General features: G+C 63.1%; 1 protein-coding gene across 2 annotated transcripts in view; it reads right to left on the reverse strand.

Moving 5' to 3' along the window:
* Positions 1-225: 225 nt before the first annotated feature.
* CASZ1 (castor zinc finger 1) overlaps positions 226-19,182 on the reverse strand; it is a 146,381-nt gene continuing 127,424 nt past the window's right edge. For both annotated transcript variants that reach the window (XM_030326394.1, XM_030326392.1), the window contains 14 exons: positions 17,754-17,844; positions 16,840-17,004; positions 15,720-15,892; positions 14,636-15,480; positions 12,145-12,280; positions 11,837-11,900; positions 10,404-10,558; positions 10,177-10,299; positions 8,895-9,224; positions 7,175-7,373; positions 6,229-6,400; positions 4,247-4,398; positions 3,984-4,125; positions 226-1,358 (listed from right to left, as the gene is read on the reverse strand). In XM_030326394.1, the coding sequence (XP_030182254.1) occupies positions 226-1,358; positions 3,984-4,125; positions 4,247-4,398; positions 6,229-6,400; positions 7,175-7,373; positions 8,895-9,224; positions 10,177-10,299; positions 10,404-10,558; positions 11,837-11,900; positions 12,145-12,280; positions 14,636-15,480; positions 15,720-15,892; positions 16,840-17,004; positions 17,754-17,844 (3,880 nt within the window). The remainder of the gene's footprint in view (positions 1,359-3,983; positions 4,126-4,246; positions 4,399-6,228; positions 6,401-7,174; positions 7,374-8,894; positions 9,225-10,176; positions 10,300-10,403; positions 10,559-11,836; positions 11,901-12,144; positions 12,281-14,635; positions 15,481-15,719; positions 15,893-16,839; positions 17,005-17,753; positions 17,845-19,182) is intronic.

The following is a 19,182-nucleotide window of genomic DNA, read 5'->3' on the forward strand; positions in this document are numbered from 1 at the left end:
CAGAGGGAGGCCCCCGCCTCTGTCCTGAGACGGACTCGGGGTCCGGAAGCACCGGCGGGGCCGCCCCGAGCCCGGAGCGCCTCCCCACGCCGGCACCGGGTGCGATCGCGTAGCTCTGGCGGGGGCGGGGGGGGGGCAGCGTTACAGATAAATAGCATCTCTTACAAAAGGAATCACAATGGCCACCACGGGAGGGGGGCGGGCGAGGCGTCCCCGACGGGCGGGCTAGGGCGACGCTGTGGCGGGCGCCGGGGCCGCCAGCTCTGGGCTCCGCGCCCCCGGCCCCGCCGCCGCCGCCGCCGCCGCCGCCGCCGCCTCGGGCAGCGACTCCTCCGAGTCGGTGCGCAGGTCCTCGTCGTCGTCGTCGTCGTCGTCGTCGTCCTCCTCGTCGTCGTCGTCGTCTTCGTCGTCGTCCTCGTCGTCGTCCGCCTCCTCCTCGGGCAGCTCCAGCTCCTCCTCCTCGTCCTCCTGTGACGACTCCCCAGCCGCCACCGGGCCGGGCGCCGGTGCAGCGGGGCCGTCGCGGGGCCCGGGGCCGTCGGGCGGGCCGGGGTCCCCGGGGTCGCCCGCATCGCCCGGCCCCAGCCCCAGGCCCGCGGAAGCGGCGGCGGCGGCGGCGGCGGGCGGGAGGAAGAGCAGGGGGGCCCCGGGCTCGGTGCCCAGAGACAGCGCGCCGTCCAGGCCGACGGCGGGGCCCGGGGACGCGGCGGGTGGCTCGCCGCGCTCCTGCTTGTCGTGCTTGCGCTTGTGCGAGTCCATCTGCGACATGCCCACGACCGTGTGGCGGCAGCCCGGGTAGGTGCAGTGGAAGTGCGAGCACTTGAGCTTGTACTTGCAGTCGGGCACGGCGCAGTCGGCGCTCGAGCTGAACTGGCAGAACCCCGCCGCGCTGATGACGTCCTGCTTGCCGTGGTGCTTGCGGTGCGCCGTCACCTTGGTGCTGTCGGTGCAGCGGAAGCGGCAGCGCAGGCAGTGGAAGTGCGTGCTGGAGCCCGAGAAGGGGCAGTCGGCGAAGTGGCAGCTGAGCGAGGCCTTGAAGCGCTTGAAGTCGTCCAGCACGAGGTTGTCCACGCGGTCATGGTGCTGCGCGTGCTTGTACATGTGCGTGCGTCCGCAGAACTTGTAGCCACAGTTCTCCCGTGTGCAGTGGTAGTGCGTGACCTTGAGCGAGAACTGGCAGGTCGGGTCCCTGCAGTCCTCGTAGAGGTCGAAGCGCCGGAAGCCCTCCAGCATCATGCCCTCGTCCAGCATTTTCCGCGAGGAGGCCGTCTTGCGCCGCTTGCCGAACGGCGACATGTCCTCGATGATCCAGAAGCGCTTTTTGGCCCCGGAGGCTGTGGGCATGGAGATGGTGTTCCCTGCGGAGGGGCCGGGGGAGGTCAGCGCGTGCCGGGGAGCCTTTCACACCCACGCAGGGTCCCCGGTTCCGCATGGTGGCCGGAGGGCAGCGCTGGGGGTCGGCTTCCCCAGACTTTGGGGGCCTCTCCCCCTCCCCCTCCCCCGAAGAACCAGGGAGCCCCCAGGCTTCCCCTTGCGTCATCCCCTGTCTGCAGGACGACCACACAGGCATCCGCCCCTCGTGCGGCAGAGCAAGCAACCCGGGGGATGTGGTGGCCGCTTCCTGGCCAGTTTGGGTGGGAAGTGAGGACGCATCCTGGCGCTAATTGAAGCTGAAGGGGGAATCTAGGTCGGCAGAGTGTAATTACCCAGGTTGGACGGACGCCAGGATGCCATCGCGAACCCGCCTCTAATGAGGGACAGGCGGGCTCCTTCTCCCGGCCGGCTAACCAGTCTCCCCGGCTGCCCACCTGTCTGCACAGGGGACCTACCTACTTCCCGCAGGGATGCCCAGCGCCCTGGGGCTGTTTGGAGCCGTAACGCCCTGCCCTGAGGCACACCTTCCCTTTGGTGCCGGAAGATTCTTTCAAGTCTTGTGGGGGTCTTCTGCCCCCAGTAAGCCAGAAGAGGGCAGCTCTTCTGAGGGGCCGGGGCTGGAGCAGGGGCTCAGCCGGCAGACGGGTTCCCACCTGTGCCCTCCCGACCGGACCCAACAGCGCCCTGGGCTTCGGATGGCTCATGGCCAGGGCTGCCTGGTTGAGAGTGGCCCTGCTGCTGTGGCGTGAGGGGACAGCAGCCCCTGGCACTGCACAGGCAGCTGGGGGAGGGACAACAACCCTGGCATTCCCGGCCTCACACCCTAGGAATGAGAGAGAAACCTTCAGGGGCTGGCCCTACCCAGGGTCAAGGGTGGGTATTCTCCAGGCTTCTCCCATGTGGCTGACCTGCTCAGCCTGCCCCGAACCTGCCTAGAGTATCCGGCCTCCACGGCACCACTGTGCCGCGTCGTCCATTTAGGGAACGGACCCAGTCACCCCCCACCTTGGCAGGTGAAGAGAAACCAAGGGCGGCAACGGTGTGGGGGTGCGTGGCGCAGCACAAGGGAGGGTGTGGGGCCTGGAGATCCAGGTGAGTGAGAAGTGGCTGCTTTGGGTCTGAGGGCACAGGGCTCAGTGTGGTTATGGCAGTGACAGCCTTCCACAGGGAGAATTCCAGAAGGGAGACCTTCTGCCTCTCTGGCACAGCACTGGCCTGGCACTCAGCAGAACGTGAGGCAAAAATGAGCGAAGGAAGGTGCAGGGCTGCGGTGATGGCCACAGCAGAGGCGAGGGGCTGGCGGGTCCCAGCCCTGCGGGGCACCGGATATGCGGGGGTGGGGGGTGGGGTGGGAACTGGAGGCACCCCTGCCACTGAGCACTGCCTGGGGCCTGAGCCACAGGGACTCCCTCTTCCTGCTTGGCTCCAGGGCTGCGAGGGGGTCAGGCTGGTGTCAGGGCCCTGCCTGGACCCGATGCTGAGCAGGAGTCCAGAGGAGCTGTCCTCGGGACAGAGACAGGGCTCTCTGGTTTTGGGGGGTGCTGGGCTGTGAGGGACGCAGGGTGGCCCTGTCCTCGCCCCAGCAGGTCACAGGAAAAGGTCAGGTCCCGGACCATGGCCTTGGGGGTCAGCGGAGGTGACACACACTGGCAAGAAGGCATGTGCGAGTTACCTGCAGCATCCTGAACTAGGGGGACGTCACTTTTTACTGGAGTTGCGGTGGCTGTGGCGGGCGGGAGGCGGGGCGGGCTGCCGACCGGGCGGCCCAGGCCCCGGGTGGCTCCGAGAGTGGCACTGAGCAGAGAGTATGAGAGACAGGGCGGAGAAAAGAGGCATGGGAGGGAGGGGAGGGGCGCCCGGAGCACGGCCGCCGAGAAGGATGGGGTCAGTGGGGGCTGCGGAGCCACACGGGCAGCCTCGTCGCCAGCGGCAGCAGGAGGAGGAAGAGGAGGAGGAGGAGGAGCCGGGCAGCCTGGAGAGGGTGGAGAAAAGCAGAAAAAAAAAAAAAAAAAAAGAAAACCAAAACAAAGAAAAAACAAACAAAAAAGAACCAAAATGAGAAACCCAATGGCAGAAGCAAGTATGATATGAAAACACGTGGACAGATGACGAGCAGAGAAGCGCCACGAGAGAAAAGTGGGGAAGGAGGTGGCAGGAGGAGGAGAGAACGGGAGGGGAGGCTGCGCAGGAGAGGCCGTGGTAGGCTCAGAGAGGGCCTGCGGCACAGCCCGGCCCTGGTGCGACCCCAGTTTGGGGTCCAGGGACCGAGCTTCGGGACGATGGCAGAAGGGCCAGAAGGAAGGCCGCGTGCCCGGGACCTGGGCCCTGGCAGGTCCCCGGCCCCCCTGCCCTTGAGGACGACGAGCCCAGCTCCTCTCCTGGAAGCCGAAGCCAAGGGCTGAGTGCGGGCAGGAGGGGGCCTCAGTGACCTGTGTCCCCCAGACCAGCCGGCCCTACCGCACACTAAGGCTGGCTCTGTCCTTTGAGGCCACGTGACCACGAACCCTAAGATGGACCCTGCGGTGCCTTGGGCCGGAAGCTCCCGGCCCCCGATGTCTCCTCCTGGCCCGCTGCTCGCGCTGTCGCGGCGCTGCCCGGCCGGTGCTCACCTGCCGCCGTGCTCTCGTTGCCCACGGGGGTGCTGGAGCAGCTCCGGTCCATGGTGGGCGACTCAGAGGACACGGCGCCCGGGCTGCAGCCCGTGTAATCCATGTACTCATCTGTCTCCGTGTCCATCAGGCTCGGGGGGCCCTGAAGGAAGAAGGGGCACCCTGAGGAAGCTGGGCGGGGGCCACGCCGCCCACAGCGGGGCAGGCAGGCTGTCCCTCCGGGCGGGACGCACCGACGCCTGCTGGGCACCCCGGGCGCTCACCTGGGAGGGGGGCACGCGATCGAAGTTCTTGCCCAGCATCCTCCGCATGTGCTTCCGGGCGTGGGAGGTCATCTGGTGCTTGAGGAGGAAGGAGAACTGGCAGCCCTCCCGGATGCAGTGGAAGTGGCTGTTCACCTGGTTGTACTTGCAGCCTGCGGACACAGCCCCGCCGGCCGTGAGCTTCCCCCGGCCGGCGCGCACAGCACCCACCGTGCCTCCTGGGCTCAGGGGAGTGTGGCCAACGGGCAGATGGTGTCTGGGGAGGGGACACGTGCCCCGTGGTGGCATTCCTCTGAGGAGGGCTTGTATCCACCCCACCCCCGGGGGAGGAGGTCCTAGGCTCCCCGGCTGGCCAGGGCCTGGGCCCACCCTCTCCTCTGGCCTGGCGTGGAGGCAGGTGACAGTGGCGAGGCTGGGCCCCATCCCCTGCCCCTCTCGCCGAGAGGTCCCGGGGTTTCTGGGCGAGAGACCCTAATGACCCGTCCGCCAGGTCGGCCCCCTCCCGGCCAGCCACCTGTCTCTCCACATCTCTGGGGAGCCCGGGTGCCTGCCCCCAGACCTGTGTGGACCTCTGCCCCGCCCCCACCCACCTCGGCTTCGCTCTGGGCTGAGAACAAACAGCGGGCAAGACTGCAACAGTGTCAGCAAAGGGCAGGTGAAGGCCTGCCCGTTGCCATGGCGCCGGGGCTGGCCAGGTGTCTTATATCATCCCCCAGCTTTGTTTGGCCCCAACTACCACCAAAAACACCCGAAGCTGAGTAAATACCGACAACTACGGAATACCCTGACCCCCGTAAACTGAGCCCAAGGACGGCACAGGCCACCAAATGTTGACATCTGTTGCCATGGTTACCAACCCTCTCCCAGGCCACGAATTCTTTTTGAATTAATACTTGAAAGAAAGGTTTGTTTCCTGTCTTTTCTGGCAGTCGCTGAGTATCTCACCCTGCCCCTGTGGAAGGGCCAGTCTGCGGCAGCCAACGGCCCCACCTCTGCTCCCCCAAGGCCCTGCTGCTATGACCACCTGAGTCACAACAGGCCTGGCCTGCGGCCCAGCTGTCTGTGCCCGGCCTGCCTAGCTGCCACCTGCCTTCCAGTTTCCAGTTTTTTCCTGGCAGATTCCTACCCCACATCTGCAGGCCTGTGAACGTGTGGCTCCATCCTGGGGCAGGTGGGTGGGGTCTGCCCCCCGCCCAAAGGCATCCTCAGGGCAAGCTGGGGCCAGGGAGCTACTCGGGAGGCCCCGGTCGGGTCCAGGGCTCCGGGCGGCTTCCCTGACGAGGGCCCAGCTCTCAACAGCAGACTCAGCTCCCTGGCATCTGCTTCGAAGTTCAGGGCCATCTGTGGCCTCCTTCCCAGCCCCATGGGCCACCTCCTTCTGGGTCACCCCAGGTCACAGATGCTCTGGGCCGATCCACAGTGTACATGCTTGTCCTACCAGACCCCCACCGCCAAGCACGGTGCTGGCCAGAGAAGACACTCAAAACCCTGAGCTGCCACCACCCCCACCACCTCCCATAACAGCACGGAGCCCTGCACACCGCTCTTCCTCGATAGGTATCTGCTGAATGAGCAAACAAACCAGGGGCCGTTCTGGAAAAGCCCTTGCAGTTAGAGCCATGGAAAGAGATCCCAGAGTGAGGAACATCAGGGGCTCCTATGTTATCCGCACTCCCTCTTGAGAGAACGGGAAAGGGCACCGAGTCCAAGGCCTGACTCTGATGACGAGGCCCCAGGCATTTTCCCCGGATGTAGGCGGAGTGCTCTGAGTCACTCACACCCCTATTCCTGGGCTCTCCGTGTTTTGACAGTTTCCCCTGTTTGATGATGCCTGGCCTGTGACATCAGTGGCATTTTTAACACAACACAGGGTCTGACGTGCAGGGACAAGAGGTGGGTACCAGGAGAGGTGGCCGGGGCCACCAGAGCCACAACCTTGCCACCTGCTGCAAGTCTCTCCCCCCAACCGCGGCCCTCAGTACCTAGCCTGCCACACTCCTCGCGCTTGGTAAAGTACTTGAATCCGTTGGCTGCCCGCCGCTCGGCTTTCTCGTGCTTCTTTATGTGCCACGGCAACTTGGTGGTGATGTTGGTCACAAAGTAGCAGCCGGTCCGGAGGCAGTGGTAGTGTCCACGCATCCGGAACTCACAGTGCTGCAGGGAGGGACGGGAGGGTCAGGGCCAGGCTGACCACTTCTCTGAGCTCCCACCGGGCCCACGGCTCTGGGCGTGGCAGGCCCTTTGTTCTTCCGTGCTCAAATCAGAAAACACAACTGGGTGTAGGCCTTTCACGTGTTAAAAAGCGGTATGTCCCTTTTGGAATCTGACCAAAACATCCTACCTGGTAATCGTGCCACCCATTTCTAATTCCACACCCAGAGCAGACATCACTAATCTATCCTAGCACTCCTCTCTGGAGGCTTGGCCTTAGGCAGACATCACTAATCTGGCCTAGCACTCTTCTCTGGAATGCCCAGCTCTAGGATCAGACTCCTTCTCAAGGCACTCTGCCAAACAGCCCCTGCCAGTCTTGGGGTAGGCCTTTATGGTGAACTTGATCTGCCCTTCCTTTCTGGGGCACGGACAGTTCAATCTCTAGCTGTCCAATGGGCCTATTTTAAAATTCTAGGCCTCTGGGGAAAGGGAGCATAGTTCCAGGATGGGCAGAATGATGCCAAGTGCACGGAGAGTTGGGATGAAATGACAGACGTCACCAACTGAGCACCAGTCTGGACCCCTGCCCAGGGGCCTCCAGGGGCCCAGGGGCAAGACAGTGCCCTTTCCAGAGTCTGGACGAGGCCAATTCAAAACGGGTGTGAGAGACGTAATGAATCCCTGCCGGGAGGAGGAGCCAACCCCGGGCCCCGTGCCTCCCTGCCCCCCACCCTGGGCCCCAGGCCCCCGCCCGCACCTGTCCCCGGGGCTGACCTGGTTGGGACAGAGACACTGAAGTGAGTAGTACGCAAACTGGTCTCGCACGTTCACCAGGTTGTTGTTGGGGTTGATGTGGTCCAGGCAGTGGGACTCAGCCTTGCCGGAGGTTTTGCAGACGTACTTGCAGTTCCCGAAGAGACAGTGGAAGTGGAACTTGTTGGCGTACTTGCAGTCCGTGGCGAGGCAAGGATCGCTGGAAGGAAACCACAGCCCAGAAGGTCATTGGCGTTCCCAGAGCCCTCCCCGCCGACATCCTGACATTGGTCGAGTTGGGGTTCTGCTCCCTAATCCCCTGCGGTGTGGCCCAGAGGAATGGCCCCCGGGGCTGCCTTCCTGCTCAACAAGTGGCCTCGGCCAGAGGAGACTACAGATCCCAGCATGCTTTCCTGCCTTCTTTTTGGAGCTCGGCTGGTGCAGAAAGGGTTGCGGTGTGCAGCCTGCCCAGAGCATTGCATGCTGGGACACGTAGTTTCCACGGCCACACCTCAGGATTATAGATAAGGCGGCTGCAATAACCTCTTGGATGTGAAAATGAGAGATGGCGTTGCCAGCCCTGGCGGGGCGCCAGTGAGGGCCTGGCTGGCGTGGCACAGGCACTGCCCTGGGTGTGGCTGACTGACAGGGTGCAGATGGGTGGGCAGCCCTACCCGGAAGCTCTGCTCCCTCGGGGCCCTGGCCAGGGGGAGTGTGCGCCTGGTGTCAGGTCCCGCTGAGGCGCACAGCTGCCGGGGCCCCCAGGGTCAGCTCGGGGCTCAGGGCTCCCGCCCACTCAGAGAACCTCACCAGCCGGCTGAGTGGTGGGGCTCGGGGGTGGGGGGGTGGGGGGTGCTGGGCTGAGCCCCCATGTCAGCCTGCCCCGTGAGCGGCAGCCCTGCCCCACGGCCTGCCTCCTGGGCTGCAGACAGGTGTGGAGGACGCCATGCCCCGGCCTTCTGCCCTGGCTGGTGCCACAGCTGCCGCCACGGTGGCCCCGGGGTGGGAATCCGACCGCGCTGGGGAGACTAAGAGCGCTGCCGCTGTGGGGAGGCGGAACGAACAAGGGAAGCTCGGGGAGGGACGGAGAGGAACGCAGGTCCCCTTCCATGCCAGAGGCCCAGCCCCAGGTGCCCAGAGAGGGGGGACAGCTGCCACTCAGGCGGTACACGTTCACATCCAATTTATTACTTTTATTGAGAACAGGAAGCCGCACACATAACGATACAGAGTCACCGTTCTCGCCGCAAGGCGCCACCACCATCCAGTGAGGAAGGTCCCTTCCACCCCTGAGAGCTCAGACCACTGTGCGGACGGGTGTGGGCCTGGAGTGGGGGCCTAGCCCCCTCGCCCCCCACCCATGACTTCGCTTGCTCTGCAGAGACTTAGCCATGGGTGCAAGGCCCAGAGTGAGATGCAGCCTGCCTTGCCGGGCGAGGCCCAGCACTCCCGGCCCACCTAAGCTGGTCCTCACAGCGCCAACGCTGCCCCTCTGGAACAGCGGCCCCTACCACCACCACCTTCTCCCACCCCGGCTGCCTGCTTGGGGAGCAGGCAGTGAGGCCAGAGCAGCAGCTTCTTTGGCTAGAAGGACAGCGTCCGATGACCGTGTCCCAGAGAGGCTGGGGACAGCCCGGGCTCACTGCAGGGTTAGGAGCAGCACCTCCTCGGCTGCCCTTGCTAGCACCTACTCCCGAGACACGCGGGGGACACGGGACTCCCGGCTCATCGAGGGACTCACTTCTCCTGGAACTGGAGGAATCCGGGTTTGACCTGGGGCTTGGCGTTTTCTAGAGAAGTCGTTGCCAAGGGCGAAGTGGGCAGGTGAGGCACTGACGCTGGAATCTGAGGCATCTGGGGTATGGTGGAAGCCAGCTGCTTCCAGGCGAGCAGCGTGGGGGTGGAGGGCACGGCAGCCGGGCTGGGAGTGGGACCCTCCAGAGAGGCTGTGGTGACAGGAGGCGCTGGAGGGGACGAGGGGGCCAAGGCGGGTTTGGTCTCCGCAGCCGAGGTGGGGAAGGGAGCCTCTGCGTTTCCCTTCACTGCTCCTCCCTCCGTCCGGAAGTGGAAGCTGGAACAGGCAGAAACAGTGGCTCAGTGGGGAGGAAGAGGGCCCTGCGCAGGTAGCCTTTCCCTGGATGTTACCCCATCACGAGCCTAGGGGCCCAGTGTCCCTACATAGTCCCCAGCAGCAGGTGTGATGCCACCAGGAGGGAAGGACTGGGAACTGCTGTGTCCTCTGGTTCTGAACTTGGGCTCCTGGCTCAGCCCTAGCTATGTCTTCCTGTGATCTTCCTGCTGTGTCTGTCCCTAGCTCCTTCCTACACAGAGCAGGGGACAGGGACAGCAGGGGGCATGAATCTGCGCTTCCAGAATCTGCTCTGAGAATTAAAGGTGGGTCTTGCTCGGCCCTCAAAGATGGCTCTTCTGCAGACTAACGGCTGCCTGAGCAGTGAGCGGAGTCTGAGCTGGGGCCCGGCAGTAGCCAAGGTCTGTGTTAAATGTCTGCAAGTTCTGGGTTCAATTACAAGAGGCGGCTGGCCTGCTGCTTTTCAGCTCAGTGGGTTTACAAATTAATTTCATTATTTTTAGGTCAAAGAAAATCTACAAATGCAATACTGTGGCTTGGAAAAGGCCTTCATCTAAGGTCTCTGCCTGGGTCAGAGTGGGGTCTTTCCAGCTGGCTCTGTAGGGAACATCTGTGGTAGAGCTGCTGGCCACACTGGTGGGGGAGGGGCGTGGGGGGTGGGCAGAAACAGCTGCTCAGGGTCTCTAGGTGGAGCCTGGACAGGCTCAGAGGACCCCGCCAGGCGGCTGAGCAGGTGGAAGGATGGGGAAGCCTGCCTTTTTCAGGCGGTACCTTCTAAGAAACTAGCTCAGCTTCTGAGTTTCGGTGCGAGCAGCACACGGCGCCTGCCTGGAAGGCAGCTAGAGACCCAGGCAGCCCCCAACCCCACGCAGCCTGGAGCCAGGCTGGAATGAAAGGGGCTGGGTTTCCACGCGCCCTGGGGACCCCCACTCACTTGGCATGCTTGATGGCCCCGTCCAGGGTGCTGAAAAGCGCGCCGCACTCCTCCACCACGCAGTGGAAGTGTGCCTTGTGAAGGAAGTCACACTGGGCGTCACAGAAGTCCTTGGTGCCAAACCTGGCCAGAGGAAGCAGCGGTCAGAGGAGACCCTGGGGCACTGGCCACCACGACGGGTGGGCGTGGCCCTTCCTGCTCCTTTGCTCTGCCAGGGAGCCCCTCACCTTCGAAGGTACACCTTCCAGGGCTCGGACAGCTTCTCCTGAACCAACGCCTTCACGGCCTTGCCCAGGAAGGGCGAGGACTCCACGGCGGGGCTGCCCTCCGCTTCTGTCTTGATGTTCAACAGGCTGCCAAGGTTGGGGTTGCCCTGAGACATCTGCAAAGAGAACAGGGCCGGTGCTTGGGACCGGCTGGCCGCCGTGGGAGCAGCAGCGGCTCTGGGCCGCCTGGGCCTCTTGCAACGCACTAGAGCAGTGGAGAGGAGAGGGCGCCTGGCCCCGCACAGCTCTGGCCACAGCCGAGTCCGCTCTGAATGGTGCTGCCCAAGGCAACGTGGAGATGCCACGGCTCCTCCACACAAACCCCGTGGTGCTAAGATCCATCACTCAAGCTAAGGCCGGGACTCTGGGCACACACCAGACCAGCTTTCCCCAGACTTTGTGGCTCCCTGGTTATTTTCCTGCCAGGTTTTCAAAAGAAGTGCAGGAGCGGGGGGTAACCCCTATGAATTCCTTGAGAACAAGAGAAGGCACACAAAAGAGGAGCAGAGAGGGAGGGAGGGAGGCTCAGGGGGTGAGATCAAGATGGCTCAGGGCTACTGGGCCAGGAGGGGGAGTGGCGAGGGGGAGCCTGTGTGAAAGCTTGACCCACATGGGGTGTGGGGCCCCAACACGAAGGAACGAGGGGGTACAGGGGCCAGTGACACCCTCCCCCACCGCCAAGAAGGGAAAAGTAGAGCAGGAGAGCAAGGAAGGAGAGAGGAAAGGTAGAGGGCGCGGGGCCCTCGGCAGAGGGTGGCGGGAGGCTCCTTCCCTGCCAAGGGCCCTGCGGGACCCCCACCCGTGAGGTCCGGCCCAGGCCCAGCTCCCCCAGCAGTCACTTGTGTATGGTAACCAAATTAATCTTGCTGTAGTCAAATTTATCATGTGAAGGGGGGAAATATATTTGAGATGATGTATAATTTACAAAGACCCTGCATTATTTAAAATAAATATTCTGGAGCGACCTCTGTGGAAGGCGTCCGAGACCATTACTCAACCCGAAAAGTGGAAATTGATGCTTTGCTCCCACTTTAGTGCCCCTCCCCCACCCCGTTTTAAACAAACAAAAAAATATATAAAATAAATAAATAAAATTAATAACTGAGAGGGAAAGAAGTTAGAGGGCTCTGGAAAAGCTTTTGGAGCCCTCCATCTGAAGGGAAGAAAAGGGTGTCAGAGGCTGGAATATATTTCTTCAGCCAGTTCATTAAATTAATTTGTAAGCAGTGGCTCTGAAATTATATCCGATGAAAAATGGCCTCAAAATTTAAATGGTACAAACTCATCTTATTAGAGGCAAAACATTAAAAAACAAACACCTCCCCCCCACCCCCCAGCATAGCTTTAATTTCTCTGGGTGGGGGAGCGGGAGGCGTGTGATGGATGGTTCTTACCTTATTCATAAGCGAGGATAAAAGAGACGAGTTTGCCGGGACTGCATGGCCATTTGATTCATTACTGGAACACACAAACCAAGGGGCCTTAGCTCAGACGTACGTGGGACTGAGCCCAGACACTCACCCTTCCCTGCCCATCCCGAAGGCCCCGGCCCCGCCTGCTACATCTGCCTGGGCTGGAGGAGGACCCCCGCCCGGAGGGCTTGGCCCCTGGCCTCGGTGGGGTCTGGCTCCAAGGGCGCTGTCCCCAAGAGCCTCCTGCAGTGGGGCAGAGCTGGTGGGGTGGGGACCTGGCCTCGCCTCACCTGGGCTCCTTCACAGTCAGGTCTAAACTGCGGTCCTGGGAGACCTCGTGGGGAACCGGGGCGCCAGCGCTCTCACCGGGCTCCTGCTTCACCGGGGCCGGGGGGAACCTGGCGGGGGTGGCCTGCTGCCCGTTTCCTACAGGGGAGGGGAGGGAAGATGGTGTTAGAGGGGCTGAGGGCTTCCTATGGACACAGACCGGAACCCCCCACCGCCGGAAGGGAGGGCAGTGGGCTGGGTGGGCCGGGGGCCCCAGGGGAACCCTGGCTGCTGGTCAGCGATTCTCCCCACTGACATGATCGCTTGTGACGCTTACCCCTGTGTGGCAATTCTTCAAGTGATAATTATTGCAAAATTATGTCAAAGTTGTCCCAGCTCAGGGCCTCCTGGAGGAGAAGGGCGGGAGGCTGGGGAGGGGGCTGGCACGGGGGTGGGGGCCCTTCATTTTCTCCACCGACTGTCACAGTCAATTTGTGGGGCTGCCGCTTAGGCTTTTATTAAAGACTCTGTTAATGCTGAGGGAAAGTGGCAGATCTAGACTGGGAGCTGCGCCCCTCCGCAGGTCCCCGGCCCGCTGTTGCCGGGGCGACGGCCCTGCCTTCCACTGAGCATGCCTAGGAGGGGCATCTGCTGTGTCAGGGCGATGGGAGCTGACAGCCAATCAGAGCAGTTCAAACTATGTGACCTCGCCCGTCAAGCTGTCCAGGGCAGGGATGTGAGGCCCACTGTGGCCGGGCTGGGCTGGACCAGGGTCTGGGTGGGAGCTGGCGGGGTGTAGCCATTGGGGGAAAGTCTGGAGCTCGGTAGGCAGATGATTTGGGAGGCCAAGCAGAGCAGGGGCAAAAGAAGTTGCTGACAGGAACATGTCCACCGAGCCCTTCTCCACAATCCCCAAGTGGCTGAAATATTAATCTGCCCCAAGGCGCTGCAGCTGACAGAAAGCTGCTTCACAGACAGCAAGTGGCATTTGATTAAAAAATAAAGGAAAACGCCCCCCCCCCCCCTTCCCTTGACCTTTCTTTTGGGGGAAGGAGATTTTTCTAATGAAAAAGAAAGAATTTGACAGTCTGGCCCCTGAGCTCAGTGTGGTCCTAAAGTGGGGCCCACCCCGGCCCACAGGCGTCTGGCCAGAGGCACAAGGCCCCTGGGCATCCTGCCGTCCCTCTCACACCTGGGAATGGAAGGTGGGTCTCTCCACGCTTCCAGCTGATGGGAACGTCCCACTCGGGACAGGATAGTAGCTCCCCGAAGTCACTTGCCCAAGGTCCCCTGGGAAATGGCCCGGCCCCCTTGCCAAGCACTGGCAGGCCCTCTAGGAGACCTAGGCAGACCCCTGGGCTAGGCCGCAGGGACCTTCCGGCCTGCCTGGTCTTGAGACGGTCTCACAGCAGAGTAGGGCACGCGGGTTCAGGAGCCGGACTGCTGAGGTCCAAGTCTGGACTTCGCCGCCTCCTGGCTGCGTGCCCGGGATCAGGCTACCCCCACTGTCCCATCAGTACCACCAGGCAGGACTCTGCTTCCCTGCCGTGTCTCCAGCACCGGTAAGGCACGTAGCCCTCAGTAAGCACAGCGGTTGCTGAATGAGCGGCTGAAGTGACAGCTGACTGTTCTCAGCTACGTACCGAGAAGGGGGAGAACAGGGAGAGGAGCCAGGTAAACAGAAAGCCAAAGAATTCCAGAGATCACAGAAAACATTTAAAAAGAGTAGAAAACTTGAGAAGGAGAACCGCTCCCCATGGTAAACCAGAGGGAGGCCAGAGGTGGGACTCGGGAGGTCTGGCTGCGTTGTCCAACATGGCAGCCGCTGGCCAGGTGTGACTAAGTTAAAGGGATTCCAACCAAAATCCGGTTCCTGGTCACAGAGCCAAGTTCAGGCACTCAACAGTCACAGGTGACTAGTGGCTGCCATACCAGACAGCACAGGACAGAACACTTCCGTTCTGGCAGAAAGTTCTACCAGACGGCACCGACGGAGAGGGAGACACTGGAAGGTTATCCTCGGCCTCGAGGGGCCGGCCGGGTGTAAATCCCAAGCATCCCTGAAGTGCGGCCACCTGCTGCTTGGCTGGACCCATGCCCCTCCAGGTGACACGGGGGGCCCTAGGGAGGCGCAGGGATCTGGGACTCCTCTCATCAGCGGCTGGACTTGCGATAAGGGAGGGTGACAACTGGGGAGTGCGGAGTGGTAAGGACCAGCTGCCCCGGGACACACAGGCTCCCAGTGAGGCCGGGCCTACGGCCCCCACTTCACAGATGAGAGAACAGAGCTGCCTCGGGTGGGGTGGGCAGGCCGGAACAAGGGGGCCCCAATAGCAAACAAACAGGATGGAGGCAGAGACCAGGCAAAGATGGGGGCTGGGGGCGTGGGGGACGTGGGTGCAGGAGTAGAAAGACGCCTCTCCAACACCCCCCGACTCTGCTCTGCGATCTGAGGCGGCGGGCTCCCGGGGTCCGTAAGCCACTCGTTTCCTGGGCAGTGCCCGGCCTGCTCACCTGGGTCAAAGGTGGCAGAGGGCTTGAGGGCAGCCGCGGCCAGCCTGGCCATCATGGGTGAGATGAGACCCTTGCTCGCCGAGATCCTCTCCATGATGGAGGCGGGGGGCACCGGGACAGAGGTGGCGGCGGCCGGGGCAGAGTCACCGGCTCCCGAGGCGGCCAGGGCGGGTGTGTCGGCTGCCGCCGAGGCCACTGCCCCGGACGACATGGCACCCAGGAGGCCGGGGGCACCCACGGGCAAGGAGGCGCTGCCCCGGCTCGGAAGGATAGGGAAGTAGGGGGCGGCGGTGGGCAGGCCTGAGTTGGAGAGGGCCAGCGCCAGTGGGATGGAAGCGGGCAGGCCCTGGGACAGCAGCCCGGAGATCTTGCTGTTGGGCGGCTTGGCGGCACCGGGTGTGGCCTCGGCGGCGGCGGCGGCGGCGGCGGCCAGGGAGGCGGAGGACTGCTGGCTGGTCGGGGAGGCGCTCAGGCTGGAGTTCTTGCTGCTCAAGGCCGAGAAGTCGACCAGGTCGTCGTTGCTCGACTCCTCGTGCTCCGTGTCCTTGGCGCCCAGCAGCGAGGACGGCAGCCCCAGCGCGCCCGAGGAGCGGACGTGCCTGCGCTCGTGCTTGCGCTTGTGCGAGGTCATCTGGCTGGTGGACGTGAAGGTGAAGCCGCAGCCGGCGCGGATGCAGTGGAAGTGGTTGGTGGCCTTGCTGTACACGCAGCCCTCGTACCTGCACTCCTCGTACTTGTAGAACTTCTTGAAGCCGTCCTTGGCATACGCGTCGTCCTTGATGTGGTAGCTCTTGTGCTTCTCGATGTCACACTTGTTCTTGAAGGTGAATGTGCAGCCGGGGCGCCTGGACGGGACACGGCAGGGGCTGTCGCAGGGCCTCGGGGAGGCGGGGGCGCCCGGAGGTGGTCCTGCCCGGCTCCCGCCTCGGCCCCGGGGGGAGACCCGGAGAACCCCCGGGCGGCCCCCCTACCCTTGTGCCTGTGGCCTCCGGGAGGCGGGACCCCGAGCCCCGCACGGGCCCACTTCCCCGCCTCCCCTCCCTCCCCCAGGCCAAGCAGCCTCCCTGGTGGGCTCCCCGTTCACCTGCAGTGGAAATGCGTGGTCTTCTGCCCGTAGAACTGGCAGTCGGCCGTGCCGCAGTCCTCGGTGGCTCGGAAGCGCTGGAAGCCATCGTTGATGAGCTGGGTGTTCTTCTTGTGGAAGTTCTCGTGGGTCATCACATCTGACGTGCTTGTATACACCTTGTTACAGCCCACCTGCAGGGGCAGAATGGCCGTCAGGGGGACCGAGGCCAGGCACCCCCGGGCCAAGGTCAGAGCCGCGGTTCTGCTGCCCACAGACCCCCCTGCTCAGGGGAGCTTCGGTCCCTGTAAACATCCAGCTGGGCTGTGGAGAGCCTGTGAAGACCCCCCCCCCCCCCCCCCGCCCAGGGCCCTGCAGGCCTGGGCTGTGCTGAGGGCTGGGTTGTCTGCACGGACTCCGGGCACCTCCCGGCACAGCCAGGTGTGGGAGTCCCGTTCCGCCAAGGGGCGTTTGGGGTCCTAATCCGTGGCTCTGTCTCGAAAGCCCCTGGCAGTGGGCAGGGCTGGGCCTGGGGGCCCGGCAGTCACCTTCGGCCCCGGGACTCGTTCAGTGGACACTTCCTGGCACAGGGCCCTCCCCACCCCACCCTAGCTGGGCCAAGGCAGGCAGCGTTGCCATATTGAGTAAAAACCCGTGGAATCTGAGCACTCTTGAAGGCTGGGCCGTGCCAGTGTCTGCACCATCTCAGGGCCCGGAGAGAGAGCCCCCCTCTCCTCCTGGCCCAGGTTGTTCCACGGAGCCCATAACAACCCCCTGACAAATGCCGGGGGAGGCGCAGCGGCTGCTATTTGCAACCCCGAGTCGCTCCCCCTGGACCTGACACCTTGAAAAAGCCCAGACTCGGCGTGGCATTAAAACAGAGAATTAAACAAAAACCTCCTCAGGAACCATTTGCAACGCTCCCCTTGGTGTTAAAGCCTGAGAAATGCTGGTCTGTATAAACAGCTCCCTGAATTTCACCCGCACCAAGTATGGCCATGGGGACGGCCCCGCCCTGGCCCTGCCAGACGCCACCCGGGCCCGCGCCCCCAGGACTCCCTGCGCTCACCCGCCGCCCCCCGCAGCCCCCCCGCTGCCCCTGAGCCAGGCCCCGGCCCCTGGGTGGCCCTGCCCCTGGCACCTGCATGCAGTGGTAGTGGGTGCTCTTCCCGTTGAGGTGGCAGCCGTGGTAATAGACGCTGCAGTCGTCCAGCGGGCTGAAGCGCATGAAGCCGTGCTGCAGGGAGTTGTCGCGTTTCTTGTGCATGTTGTAGTGCCGGATCACATCCTGCTTGCTCGTGAACCTCTGCAGGAGAGCACGAGTTGGCGGGGGCCTGGGCCAGCCCCTCGCCCAGAGCACTGCCCCCCCCCACACCCCGCCCACTTGGCTCTCCATGGAAATAATCCTGCCTGGGGTCGAGGCAGCCGGGTGGCGCCCAGGCCAGCACAGGGGACCACAGATGGAGCAATTCCAAGTCCCAGAGCCACAGGGCCTTCTGTGACCTCCCGCCGGGCTCCCAGCGCTCACGCCCAGGAGCAGAGGAGATGAATCTGGCCAGGCCCTTAAGGCAGCGGCTCTGACAGGGGACAGCTCATTTTGCCCGGTGTCACCTATGGGCTGTGCCGCCAGCTTGGGCTCCCTGATGAGCCAGAGGGGACAGCCCTGGGCACACTGGCTGCGTTTCCCTCTCGTTCACCTGCTCTGCATTTATCACAGGTGGCTTTGACCATAAGTGACGATCTCTCTGCCCCTCAGCGTTATCATCTACTAGCCGGGGCAGGAGGACACCGAGAAGAGTCAGACAAGGTGCCGAGGCCCTGGGGCGGGGGTGGGGGGTGGGGCTCCCAGGGAAGGGAGCTTGAATGATCATCCCAGGGAAGCAGGTGGCTCCAGACCCTATCAAATGCCTGTTAGGCTAATAGTTTTCTGGGTTCTCTGCGTGAGTTAAGCTCAGGCGGCCTCGGCAGAACTGAACACCCCCGTCCCACTTCCGAGAGGCTCCCCCACCGATGGGCCAGCCCGCAGGGGCGGGGCTGGTGCCCACAAGGCCCTACCTGGTAGTTGCACTCCGGGTCAAGGCAGTGGTAGTGCTCACGGTACTGGTAGGCGCAGTGGATATGGCCACAGTGCTGACTGCCGGAGAACCTGCAGAGAGGAAGGGTGGGCTCAGCCCTCTCTGGGCAGCAGCCCCAGGGAGGACTCTTCCCTCCCTTCCCAGGGAGGACTCTGCTGCCAGAGCAGCAGAGAAAATATGTGCCCATACCCTGGGGAAGCGCTGCTGGGGTTCAGGGGCCCTGAGCCCTTTGTAGGGGTATGGGGGGCAGAGGCGGTCTGTGGGGGTGAAGTGGCAGAGGCCAGGGTGAGTGATCAGGCCTGTTGGGAATCCTAGGACCACTGAACTGCAGACCTGTCCTGCCTGCCTCGGGAATGAGGACGCAGTGAGGCACACGGGCCTGGCACCAAGGTGGGGAGGAAGAAGCTGGGGCGGGCCAGACGGCAGAGCAGAGACAGGGAGGAGGCCTGGGATGGGATGGGATGAGGCGGTGAGGGCAGGAGCCCGCAGGGTGACTGCCTTTCCTGCAGGTGCCGCCCGCCGGCCCCGCACCCAGAGTGAAGCCAGGTGCTGGAGACACTGGCTGGGCCAGCCCAGGGCCCCGCTGCTGAGAGGTGTTAAAGCCTCGCTCTGTCCTGGGCTTTCCTGACACTTGAAACAGCCCAGGGTTATGAATTTTTAAAGCACAGCATCTGTTCGGCTTCCTGCGGCAGGGAGTGAGCTCTCCAGCCAAGTCCGCAGTCGGGAGCCCCATGCTGCCTGGCCACTGCCCGCCTCCCAGAAACCCCGACCTTCTCCAGGCCCCAGTGCCACTGGGCTGTGGTTCTCAGGCTCGGCGATGGCCACCCTGGGGAGGCGGCTCTGGGGAGAGCCTGCTAGGACAACTGGGGAGGAGGCTGGCCTCAGACTGTGGGACATGCGCGCATACACACACACACACACAGACAGAGACAGAGACAGAGACAGAGACAGAGGGAGAGACCCCTTTGTAAAGGGAGAACCGCTTGCAAATAAATATTTAAGCTGAAGCTGCCAAAAAGGCCATCTGCTGAGGCACTAATAATAATGATAATAATAATAATAAAGAGATTGGAACAAAGCTGAAAAGACAGAGAGGGACAGGAAGAACCTAGAAGATCAGCAGAAAGACACAGGCTGGGGCAGAGCTCCCTCCTTGGGCTGCCCCATCGGGTGTTGGCAGCAAGGGGCCGGATTTGGGGGCCTCCATCGAGGCGAAGGTTCTTTACCCACCCATCATGTGGCCTTAAAAGTGTAAGAGGGCAGGTCTGCGGTCAGGAGGTGAGGGTCAAGGCCGGCCTAGGGAGCACACTGAGGCCATGTCAGGGAGGATAATTGCGCGCACCTCCTCTCATCCCCAGCGGCTCCACGTTGGCCTGAATCCCACCCCAGACTCTGTATGAGGCGTGGCG

This window comes from Lynx canadensis, chromosome C1 (genome assembly GCF_007474595.2).
Source record: "Lynx canadensis isolate LIC74 chromosome C1, mLynCan4.pri.v2, whole genome shotgun sequence".
NCBI lineage: Eukaryota > Metazoa > Chordata > Mammalia > Carnivora > Felidae > Lynx > Lynx canadensis.